Genomic DNA, 12,948 nt, shown 5'->3' on the forward strand with positions numbered 1-12,948 from the left:
TATTATTATTATTATTATAGTTGTAATTATTTATCATAATATTATTATAATTATTAATCATTATAATTAATATTAATAATAAAATTACTATAATAATAATTATTATTAATAGTAGTAGTAGTAGTAGAAATAATAATAAGTATTAATTATACTAATAATAACAATAATGATAATAATAATAATTATTATTAACCATAATTATTGTTAATAATAATAATGTTGTTGTTATTAAAATAATAATAATAATAATAATAATAACAATAACAATAATAATAATAATAATAACAATAATAATAATAATGACAATACAACTCATTTTGATTCTAATTTCCATAGCTAAAGTAAACAATTCATTCTGATTCTCATCCTCCATTCCAATTTTAGTCCATTCCAATTCTATTATATTCCGATTCAAACCCATTTCGATTAGTAATTAGTAAACACACATCAAAGTAATGATGTAATAGTAACTTATATTAAATTGTCCTTAACAGTAATTCACATGATAGATATTTTTATAATAATTTTTTTTATTAAATCAGAGTATTCAAAATAATTTTTAAAGTACAAATAACCCACCATTTTCCATTTCAATTTATGTATTCCAAGTGAAGAGAGTCTTAAGATAGATTGCGTGTATTTTACCAGTAATATCCTTTATTATTATGTTCGTTACCTCGTTTCCCACTATCACGTCAAAACTTACGTATATGTCCTTTAGCATAACATCCTCTTTCCTAACAAACTTCATGGATGTATCCAAAATGATTTGTTTAATCCATAAATTATTATCTTTCAACAATCTGTATTGACTAATTAATGATACTTTGTCATAGAGAAAAATTCTCTTTGTATTGACCACTTGAGATGGTTGTATCAAGATAACAGTGTTCCACTATTAGCACCTCTTCATTAATCTTATAAAATTTCATCTATCACAATTACATTTAAGATAAATATAAATAAAAGTATAAAAAATTAAAAAATTTAAGTAATCCCTCATTTTTGCATCTACAATTTTAAGCTCGAAGAAAATAATATTAGTGTTAGTGCCTAAAATTATAATCATTTGTACTGTGCCAGTGTCTAGAAAATAAAATGAAAACAGATGATGAAATATTCTCATGTTACTCCACGTTTGGGTTAAGGAACGACGACACTTGACAATAATAGGAACCATATGGGAACTTATACTAAGCCTAAAAGAAAAAAAAAATCACTTATGCAATCTGAAACATCAACAATAAGTAGCAAATAATTATTAATAGGATCAAGAGTTGAAAATTCAAATATAGACAAAATATTTAACAAATCTAACAGCGTCAAATAAAATAAAAAGATGAATGGTAGAGATTTAGTTTTGAAATCAAATATCCTATCAATTCCGCTCTTTTTGATCTATAAATACATGCTAAAAGGATTGAGAACGGACTTTTTGACTAATTTCTCACCTAACTAAGAGAAATCCAGATTTTAGATTTATAGAATTATGAAACATATGCTGACAAAAGCATTAGAGTATATTTACATGTACACTTTCAAGTCTAGTTTGTGAAGATACTCAAAAACAAGAAAGAAAATTCATTTTAACAGTACAAGCAGGTATAATTTCATCTTTTGTGTACTCGGATTATTGAATGTCTTTGGCGTCATCTGTGAGAAATTGAATGAAAAGCCATGACACTGCACCATGGATGAGGAAATTTCATTTGTTAATTGAATTGTGTAAATAATTTTTAGAGTACAAGTAGGTCAACTCCCAAAAATGAGGAAGTTCTCTTCTTCTTCCCTTTTTTTTTTCTTTTTAGACTGGAAGCCTTTTAAATAGGCTTTTGAATCACAAATTAATAATAAAAAATAGATTAAATATGAAAATAAATAAATATAAAACCATTAAACAAATCATAACTCAGAACAATTAAAAAACGAGTCCAACTATTGGTACCCCTCTAAAATTCTATTGAAACACCTTTTCGAATTATACTCCACATAATGTCGAAAATACCTCTTTTTTCCCTAAATAATCATCTTTTTCGTTTGTAATTTTGTTTCTATTTATCTGTCATCTAAATAATGAATATGTGTGTCGATGATAACATTTGTAAAAAAAAATCAAGGAAACAGATATGTACCTATGAAATGAGAATAAATTATTATATAAATCGCTTGCGGGCATTAACAATCGAAACATTTCCCAGAAGTCCAAAAGCAATTACAAGTAGATGTTCTTCTCCAATGAATCTATGAATCCGGATGTGGGAGTGGGGGTTGCATTGCCATGAAAAATTGTTCATGTATAATGAAAAAGAGAAGAGAGATAGAGCCCAAAAAAAAAATAAAAATCATTCATGTTCTAGCAAAATAAATTAAAGAAATTTTAAAAAAGAAGAAAATAAAATTAAAGAGATATAAGTGGGGTTAATTTTATTTGTATTGGTCTTTAAATGTAATTTTAATAAAACAAGGATTTTATAAGATCAATGAAGGAGTGCCAACAGTTCAACTCTAAAAAAAGAAAAGAAAAGAGAGTTTGTAATTTTATTAACTTTTAAATGGAGTATGTTCGGGGGGTTTACAAAGAAGGGTATTTTTGGTACTAAATAAAATATAATTAAAAAAGATTTTAAAGAAAATTTTGGAGGAGTGCCAACTGTCTGCATGTTGAGTTCCATTAAATAACAATAGAAGAAAAAAAATTGTATTTTGAATGTTCTTCTCTCACGGTCATGGGCAAGATAGAATTAATTAAAAAATCGCATGGCCAGCAACGGCAGCATCGAAAGTACAAGGAAGAAGCAGCTTGGTGCTTTCATCAACCTAACAAGGCCGCACGGCTGATTAACGGGTTTCGTATTAGTTAAACTTTACAATCATTGACGCTGTTTCTCAATGAAACCTCTACGAGTATAGTCTATGAGATTGCCGTTTGTTTTCCTCTACGGTGGCGTCACACTCTCAAAGGGCTTGCATTCTCTGATCTTGATCCGGACCGCACTGTTTCTACTTCCTCCACCGTTGATCACCTCACAACACTGCCTACGTGGCGCCTACACATTCAATCATCGCCAAACATGTTAGACTCTATGTACATAGATATTCAAGCTCATCGTGTCCTGCACGAATTGCGCGTAAATTGTTGCTTATACTAATCAAAACCCCTTTTGCAAGTTGGCCTATCCCTAACCAATAAAGTTGTGACAATTAGCTCTCACAGTTAACGTTGCTACACTATTTTCATTATTTTACCTAAATGGGCCCCTTTAATTTAAGGTCAAGTGACCATATTCTTAGTAAATTAACTAACTTTGGAATCATAAAATCGATGGATGCAATGATGCGCTGTGAGTCAAATAACGTATGATACGCTTCAAAGAAAACAAACGTATGAAGACAAAAGAGAAAGATTAATCTTACCAATTTCCAATGGTCTGGATCCAAAGTGGAAGCTGAGACTTGGAAACGTTTGACGGCCAAAGCCGGAGCATAGGCTTTGTTGTCACAGTCTTTGTCATGTTCGCTTTTAACTCTTTCATACGTGGTCAACGTTTGGTCCTTACCCTTACCCACTTTCTGAACCCGATCCAAGAAATAAATAATGGGTCTTTCACACGGGTTCGGGCTGAAGTACTGGGTGTTAAAAGTAAACGGCTCATCCGACCAACTCCTCCAAGACTTGAACGTCAAATACGCCGTTTCCAACCTCTTAGCCGTCTCCAAAGAGGGATACAACTGTACGGTGTAACCCCAAGAGACGGAAACGGTCCAGTTTCGACTCAAATCATAACAGAAACTCTGCTGCACGGCCCGATTAGGATCCGTTTTATACGCACCCATGAGCTTTTTCAGCGATTCGATTTGTGACATATTTGGAAATATCGGCAGCACGTAGTCCAGATGATGCAACGACACAATTGGTGCCAATGGGTGCGCCGCTAGTAACCCATACGGATCCCCTCGTATATCAATCTATATCAATAATTAACCAGAATTAATCAAATGAAATGTAATTAGTTTAATCGAATGCTGTCAAAGTTTTCTTTCTCGAACATCACAATACCTGATGGAAACCAAGTTCTTTGGTGACGGGGACACCGATTTCAGCCATGCAACCTTGGACTTTCTGATCGGATCCGTAAAATGAAGCGTATCGGTCAATGCAACCGTCTAAAACCCTAACGAGCTCGGCGGCTAAAGGGTAACTAATGGCGAAGCCGCCGCCGCCGTAAGCCATGGTGTAAGAATGAATGACATCTTGTTCAACGCTCTCGCTATTGCCACCGATGTAATACATCTGGTTATGATCGTATCTCCCTAAAACTGTAACCAAATTCTCTAAGAAAAAAACGGTGTCATCATCTCCCAGGACGAACCACCGGACGTCACCTAACCCTAGCCGAAACGTTTCCTTAATGATGCGTGCAATACGTATCGCTGATCTCGTACCGTACCAGCTCGTGTACTGAAACCTAGACGTGTCCTGGGAGACCTTATACGGCGGTGACGTGGCCGGCCATGTTTTGTTAGGCTTCTCGTCCAGCCAAACGAAGCCACGCGTGAGGCCCGGCTTCCACCAGAGCTCGCAGTAATGTCGGCGATCGTCCCATGTGTTGGCGGACCCACCAATGCCGAATACGATGTGGGATACGTTTGTTTTAGGTTCATTGTAAAGGGTTGTGTTCTGTCGGGTGAGTAATTTCTTCTGGCTGCTTAATAATCTGTTGGTGTCACATTGAGATTGAGGGCAATTAGAGGTACTGTAATGTAATTTGTTGGATAAGGCGTAGAAGAACAATAGGTAAATTGAAATCACAGTGAAGATGAAAAGGGCAGATTTCATGAAGAGAGAAACTATGTCCATTGGTTTTATTAATGGAGAAACAAGGAGCTTCCACGTTTTGAATGGATTCTGAACGTGATTTTCTCGTGAAGAAGGAGACATGTGGGCCAGGTTTAAGGAGGACGATAACGCAATAACCCCACCAGAAAGAAATGCGTTTCTGAAAAATGAAAAATGGATTTTGAGGAATTGGTTTTTGAATAGAAATCAAATTTTGATCCCTAGAGAGTTGTAGATTGATGATCACTTGACGATCAGCATAATTTTCTCCAGTTCCTCCTTTGAACGTCGCTTCTTCTTCTTCTTCTTCTTCTTATTCTTAAAAGCATGGGAGAGAGACGTGAAATAATGTCTGACAATTTTTTTTTTTTCCCTTCAATGAAATTTCTCTTTCATTATCATGATTTATACCAAAGGAGAAGGAAAGTTCCCTTACAATGCGGCAAATTGAATTTGTGGGGGATTATGTTGTCAATTTGTTTCCTGGAAAAGTCAAACTCATCATGGCGTGTCATTATGTTTTCATTCAAAATAAAATATTACACCTCGCTTTGCTTTTGAATTTGTTTCCTTATTAAGAATGAGAATAACATTGTTCCCACTTTCCGGCCGTTTTGGGTTCCAATATGGTAAATAATGAATAAAATATATTGACATTTAAAGAATTTATAGATTTTTTAATCTATTTTTTGCTAGCTAGGAGGATATTATTAAGGATACTTGAAGGAATAGTTATTGTGGGATTTTGTTCTTGTGGCGTAGATATTATCATAGTATACGAATAAAAATAAAAATTTATAATAAAAATTTAAGTTAGGTTACTATTCATGCCAATACCCATACTTTTGTAATATGCAACAAAATTTAAGAATTTTGGAAAAAAATTTAAAAGGAACTGGTTGCTTTAATTGATTTAAATTATTTTTTGTACCAATTATTTATCTATTATTATGATCCAATCATCTAGAAATTATTTAATTTGAAAAAGGGTTGTATTGGTATTAAGAAAATCATAAGTAATAAATGTAAATTTACTGCGAAAAAATAAATATGTGAAAGTATCAAAATTTCAATATATATGGTCACATTTATAAGTGGTAAGATCGCATTTATTACTTACCGTTTATCTTAGGTTCACATGCACTTAGAGGTTAGAGCACATGTTTAAACAAGAAAAATTCGGAAAGAAATTAAAATTTTGTAATTTACTTTTTACCATGAAAATACCTATAAATCATATTTTTTTAACATGGAATCAATGAGAAAATTCACAAGCCCCTATACGATTTAAAGTCAATTTGGTAATACTTGTAACTTTTAAACTAATTGTTATTAGCCGTGCTGTTAAAATAATCAACTGTGAATAATATCAATTAAATATTTCGTAAAATTTAGTTCTAAACGTGCTGTGAGTTTTAAAAGTAATAGTCTATGTTTGGTAAATCTTACTATTAAATTGTTGTAATAATGTAAATACTTAAATTAAATATAATGTTGAATAAAATTTATTTAAATATTTATAAAGAAGTATATAAATATTTTTTATTTTGATATCTCAATATAATTGGTAATGATAATAATAATATTTTTAAAGTCAATAATTTTATTACCTAATTAATAAGATCATTTTAGAGTTTTATAATATAAAAGAGGATATTTATGGAATTGCATTAAGTATAAAAATTGATTCTCAAAATCAGATTTTGAAAAGTTACTCCTTTCAAAATCTGCTATAGGACAAGGTGATTTTGCGAAAAATGATTTCTAAAAAAAATTTACCAAACACTAAAATTAGCTTTTAACTTTTTAAAAATCACTTTTGAACCTCCCAAAAATTCCCAAATGGGCCCTTAGTAGTCGAATTATTACCTAAACATTTAGTTAGGGGTATATTCCCAACTGATGTCAACATTCTGCCCCTCCTTTGCACTTCATGAAAAAGGAAGACTTGTGAGATTAGAGTCTAATATTCTTAACTTAATTTGGATACGCTAAGAAAGCTTAGGGAAAGACACTCAATCTTTATCATGAAAAAAATAGGTAGGTATTCTTTACACTAAAATTGGCTAACTTATCAATCATTATATTTCTCTCACGAAAAACATGCAAAAAAGATAATGTTTGTTGAAGCCATCTTAATATGACTAGAGATCCAACTTGAATTAATGAAGTTACCATGGCAGTTGTTATGAGTTATTGCGAATGCAAGAAATTGCAAGAGTCACTCTCAACCCAAAGGAAAACTAGCCCTTGTTTAAAATAAACTCCATAGTAAAATGACTAAAACGAATGCCCAAAGGATTGGCAAAGCTACCATAAAAGCTATTCGAACTATCATGAAACGCACTTGTAGCAACAAAGATGTTAAGTTTGCCCCTTGATATGTAAACCATCACAACCAAAATGACTAGAAATTAAGTTCTATTTCCACCTATGTGAGAGTGTGGCAACTCTAAATTTTTTACTATCCACAAAATCTTACCAGTTAGAACTAATCAATATCCATATAATCTTAAATTACATCAATTAAAGAAATATACACCCCTTTAAAATATTTTGTCAATTTATTTGGGATGTACAAGTTTGGATAGATACACTGAGTAGTCTAAAATTATTATTTTTAGAATAAAATTGCATATCCATAACTTATCCTAAAAGATTCATCTTAAATGTGATTTGACACTCGTAGATAGTAAAAAATGATTCTTCACAATAATTAAAATAGTTTGTGCTACTTTTTGGAGTATTGCGATATTTACAAAGTTAGAATAAAAAATTTGTATTCCAATTGGTGTGTGATTAGGTGTGAACTTATGTTATAACTAAGAGGGCCAGGAGAATAGGTAAAAAATAAAGGAAAATAAGGTCTCTACTAGAAATTTAGCACAATTCTTAGTCGGGATTTTCACTCTCCCCTATTATCTTGTAAACATATAATATCAAACTAGCATTAAGAAGATATATATCGAGAAAAAAAAAGATCATTCACATAACATAAAGAGACATAATAATTTAACGTACTTGATATCTGATTGATCTATGCCCAAGAGTATTGTTTTACTCGGATTTTTGCTAGGATCTAATCTGAACCATTAAGTAGTTGTTCTTACCAGATCTAAGTCAAATCCAATTAAAACAAATAAAATTTATAAATTAGGGGGAGAATGGGCTAAGTTTGGGTTGAGATATGTTTTTTAGACATTTAGGGCAGAAGGTATAACTGATGTGATTTGGGAAATGAGCTGCATTCATTTGGAAGGTGAGTTAAGGTGATATGTGTTTTGAACATTATGGAGAACTCAATAGAACTCGTAGGAGTTAATTTAGAAAGTTGATGTAGGGAGCTTAAGAGAGCTCAAGGAATAGCTTCGGTGAACTAAAGGATAACTTCAGGGAGCTAATTTAAAGACCTCAATAGAGGTCCTAGGAGAACTTCGATGAGGTCATATATGAAATGTGAACTAGGCATCAAAACCATCATAATAAGAAGAGAATAAGAATAAAAAAATAAAGAACACAAAATATTTTAAGTGGTTTAGCCTTTTAGCCTATATCCAGAGGAGTAATTATCTCCAATTCACTATGTATGTGAAATGTTACATGATTCTGAGTACAATATTAATAAAACCTTATTAAAGGCTGATTATGGTGGATAATAACATGAGGGAGATGTGGGTCTTATAGAGACTAGAGAGTTTTCTAATAGAAGAATATTAGAAAAGCTTATTTGAGAGATGAGATGGCTAAGATCTTCCATGGAGGTATAAAAATGAAGGCAAAAGAAGATGAACCAGTTTTTTAAGAAATCAAATCTTGCTCTTGTAGTTGGATAGAACAAAAAGAGAGATATATCATTCTCTCAAGTAAGATTTTGGATAATAAAACAGTGGCCTATGAAATACAAGTAACGCAACCCAAGACGGGGGTGAATTGGGATTTTAAAAATTATGCAATACAATTCACTCAACAAATCAATCTAACGCCTTAATGAAATAGAAAACAATAAATTCAAACAAGCTTAAAAATAAAAGAGCAAGGGAAGAGAAAAACAAACACATGGATTTTTACGTGGTTCAGCAATCCCTGCCTACGTCCACGCCTCCAAGCCAACCAAGCTCGAGGATTTCAATATCCAAGCCTCTCAAGGCTTCACGTTTTTACAATTGACTTATAATGTGTCAATAAACCTTTACAATCAAGAGATTATCTCCCCAATCTCTTTACCCCAAGTGTTTCTCACACTTATACACTCACAATTTGATAAGAAATGAAAATTACAACAAAAACTCTCTTTAAGAGTGGATATGCAAATAATAGCTCACAATGATTCAATCTATGATAATTTGCGTTTTGGAAGCTCAATATATGTTGTATGATCTTATATTTGCTTGCATTAGTTCTTAGAATAGTTTGAGTTGAGTTTTTATAGTTAAAACCCGAAAACTAACCGTTATAGGCAAATTCTCGCGCCCAAGCGGTTAGCCGCTTGATTTATCCGGCTAGCCGCTCAGGAATAGTAATATTACCGTTATTTTTGAATTTTGCTACAGTAACATTGTTCACTAAAATTATACTTTGGCCTAAAACTTTATATAATTATACTATGGCCCAAAATGTCATAAAACTTTGTAAATAGGTCTAATTTCAGAATTTCCTAAGAATAGTCACTACAAGAAAAATGAGATAAGACAACAGGAATTCAGCAACATGCATGCTATGCTTGTTGTAAAATATGGTATTCAACAACGTTTTAGAATCGTATGTTGCTAAAAGTTACTAAAAGTTTACCATTAACAACGTGCGTAATGACACGTTGTTAAACACATTATCACAACAATTTTACGTTTGTGGTGGATTCCATAAACCAAATGACAACACGCAAACTAAGTACGTTGTTAAAAGTTTTATCTTCAGCAACATTCAAATAGGTTACGTTGTTAATAAAAATATATCACAACTTTCTTTTGCTCGTTGTTATTTATGTTCAACAGCATGCTTCTTAGTATGTTGTGAAATATTTTGTTAATCACTTGATTATTTTTATTACCATTTTTACGTCTATAATAGTAACAAAGCCTAAAAAATAATAATAACAAAGCGCTAATTTCATATAATAAGTGATTTTTTATATAATAATTCAATTTAAAAGTTTAGGATTTGGTATTCAAAATTTGAATATATTAATTAAATGATAAATACTTATCAGATTAGATTTCAGATTTTGTAATACTATTTTGTATTAAGTAAAATCCAATTAAATAATAGATAAATGTTATGCTGCTAATAGAGTTTGTTTAGTATTTAATTATCTATATATTAATTCAACTAAATTATCAAATATTAATTTGAAATGGCGAATCAATAATCACATTATCTATTTGCCTTTTTGTTATTACTAAATATTACTTATTTGATTGTTAATAAATTAGTAAAAAAATAATATAAAATTTAATTAATTATTGTAAAATTAAAAAAATTAAAATACGAGACACAGAACGGAATGTGTTTTAAAATGGAATTCTTTTTAACATATATACATGTGAAACAAAAACGGTGCGTTTAACGTTCGTGACCAATGCTCCTCCCTAATGTTTATACCCCCAGTTCGCGAGCACTCTCTCCATTTAACACTCTTACCCAAACACCAATCACTCTCTCAAGGCCAAACCCTAAAAAATCAATCATGCACTCAATCAGTCGAGAAAACAATGTCGTTTTATCACCGTTCAACTATGTTGCTGCCATGCCGGTAATATTGTTTGAACACCCTTGCCCATTGCTGCCGCGTTCGATGTATTGTTGAGGAAACATAGTCCGTTGCCGCCGCGTCAAAGTTCTTGCAATGAATAGTCGGGATTTACTCGCCTTTGGCTCATCACTCTGTCGCAGTTCTCACTCTCTCCTAGTTTGGTCAGTTTCGTTTTGCCTCCCAGTTCTCTATTTCTTTCACTTTATCTCGAATTCCCCCAATTAAAACCTCAACATTTCCCGATTCGCGACCACCAGCCGATTCCTCACTTGATCTAGATTCGGTTTTTGAGGTATTTAATTTCTAATATACCTGGTTAATTTGTTAATTCAAATTTGATGGTATTATTATTTTCTGATTTTACGCTTTTTTTCTGAATTTTCACTCTTTCCATTGTTGCTTATGTTATTAATTCTGTTAAGATGCATACTATTATACATATATAGAATTTGTAAAGTATTGAAAACCTGTTGTTTAATTGTTAGCTCACCACAGCTATAGTAGCCACCTAAGAAGAAAAGAAACCTCGCTGGGATTCCACATCTTGGTGCTAGCACTATGGAGGCACAAGTATATATGCTTTATCAATAAATACATATCAATAAGGTTTGGCCATTGAAATATCAGAAGCTATTGTTGGGGCCCTGAAATGGGAGCTAGCTGCTACTGCTGTAAATGCACCCATGGTTTCTGCTGAGGTATCATTTAATCTACATCTCTATTCTCTCTATTCTTGTTTATATCAACATGTGACAAGTAGACATATAAAATATAATTAATAGCTTCTAATTCCTGCATGGCTTAAGACCTTCGTGGAAACCTCAGTTCAGTTGTCCCCATGCTTCCAGTGATGAAATTGAGGCTAGAAGTAATTAATTGGTGGATTTTGGACTCTTCATTGTATTCTATGACTACATGAGACATTGCTCTATTCATGTGTAATTACAACTTCATACTTTTATTATTTTTCTTATTATTGTTGGTTTTATCAGAACTTGCTCTATTTGTTACACTTGCAGAGACGTTGGCAGACTGGTTGCAGGTGGAAGTGGTGTGAAACCAGTGGAAGTTTAATTCTTTTTTAATTACTTTTAATGGTTTTTTAATTCAACCATTCTATCGAATTAAAAGTCATGGCATGCAACAAATACTATAGTTTTTTAATTGTGATCTTGGTTCAAATAACTGAAGTTTGATTTATCTTTTTTCCAAAATAGATTAATCATTGTTTCAAATAACCGAAGTTTGATAGTTGTATTTCAAACCATATCAGAATGTCATTACATATCATGTAGTTTCTTGAAAAATGTAAGCCACTGTCAGAAGTTTAAGCCTATTTAATGCATCATTCCTCAATGATAGTTAAATGGTATTGTTCCTTTAATTTGAATTTTCATTTTTACCTATTTTATCTTAACAGGAATAGCATTTGGAGTTACCGCACTTGTGGCACGACCAACCGCCCTTGTATTCTCGAGGTTAATGGGAAACTTAAGTTGCAAGTTGAATTTGAATGGTGATTACTAAATGTCATTTTGTTGATGTAGTTCTTTTTTACTCTACATTTGTTCTAATGCGTTTGAGATTTTGTACGAGGATTAATATATTATTAATATTATAAATTTTTTGGATTGATAGTATTTTATTTTTTGTTCGTTTTTTATCAATTGTAGAATTTAAATTTTACAATGTAGAGAATTACAGAAAATTAAAATTTTTGATAATTTTTTGTAAATACAAAATTATGATAGAAAAAACCTATCACGAAACATGTCACAATTCAATTAAATTTTTGTACCAAAACTAAATTCATCTCTGTAATATCCATTGCTGATTTTGTTTTTTTATTAGTTGCTTGTGTTAAATTATTTTCAATGTTTAGTGAATTTGGTCTTGCTTGTGCAGGAATTGATCACTTTGGGAGATTTTGAGGTTTATTGCTAATGCTATCATGGAGAGATTGAAGAACTGGATTTGGTTGAGAGTTTTTTGTAATATTTTGATCAATTACCACTGAGAAAAAGAGACTACTATAAGAATTACTATTTTGCGTTATTAAATTCTTGTACATTTCACAATTGTTAAGAATATTGTATTCACAATTACAAGAGGATGTTAATGGAATCTTTTATATCAATATATTATTAGTTTTATTAATTTGTATAAAACGTGTGTGTGTATTCTTAAAGCGAAATGTTATTTGCAACTTTTGTCTGCATGTTGTTGAAAATATACAAGCAAAATAGGGTTTCAGCCACATTTATTGAATGTAGCTAAATAAATTTTAACAACAAGCAAAAAATTTTTAACAACGCGCAGAGAATGTTGTTGAAAATATTCAACTTAAGACAACATCAACATT

At 31.5% G+C, this 12,948-nt stretch overlaps 1 protein-coding gene across 1 annotated transcript; it reads right to left on the reverse strand.

Annotated features, from left to right (window-relative positions):
* Window positions 1–2,881: 2,881 nt before the first annotated feature.
* LOC18040100 lies at window positions 2,882–4,987 on the reverse strand. The gene is made up of 3 exons (XM_006429082.2): window positions 4,058–4,987; window positions 3,415–3,966; window positions 2,882–3,047 (listed from the first exon to the last, which is right to left on the reverse strand). Exons 1-3 carry the CDS (start codon window positions 4,937–4,939, stop codon window positions 2,937–2,939), a joined length of 1,545 nt encoding a protein of 514 aa, XP_006429145.1. The 5' UTR covers window positions 4,940–4,987; the 3' UTR covers window positions 2,882–2,936.
* Between the last annotated feature and the right edge of the window lie 7,961 nt (window positions 4,988–12,948).

Source organism: Citrus clementina, unplaced genomic scaffold (genome assembly GCF_000493195.1).
Source record: "Citrus clementina cultivar Clemenules unplaced genomic scaffold, Citrus_clementina_v1.0 scaffold_6, whole genome shotgun sequence".
In the NCBI taxonomy this organism is placed as follows: Eukaryota; Viridiplantae; Streptophyta; class Magnoliopsida; order Sapindales; family Rutaceae; genus Citrus; species Citrus x clementina.

Bases quoted from the DNA above. Each gene is read 5' to 3' on its own strand.
- LOC18040100 (XM_006429082.2), bottom strand. From the start codon at position 4,939: ATGTCTCCTTCTTCACGAGAAAATCACGTTCAGAATCCATTCAAAACG. The intron at 3,967-4,057 runs GTATTGTGATGT...TTATTGATATAG, and splicing joins AAGAACTTGGTTTCCATCAG to ATTGATATACGAGGGGATCC. The intron at 3,048-3,414 runs GTAAGATTAATC...TTGAATGTGTAG, and splicing joins ATCCAGACCATTGGAAATTG to GCGCCACGTAGGCAGTGTTG.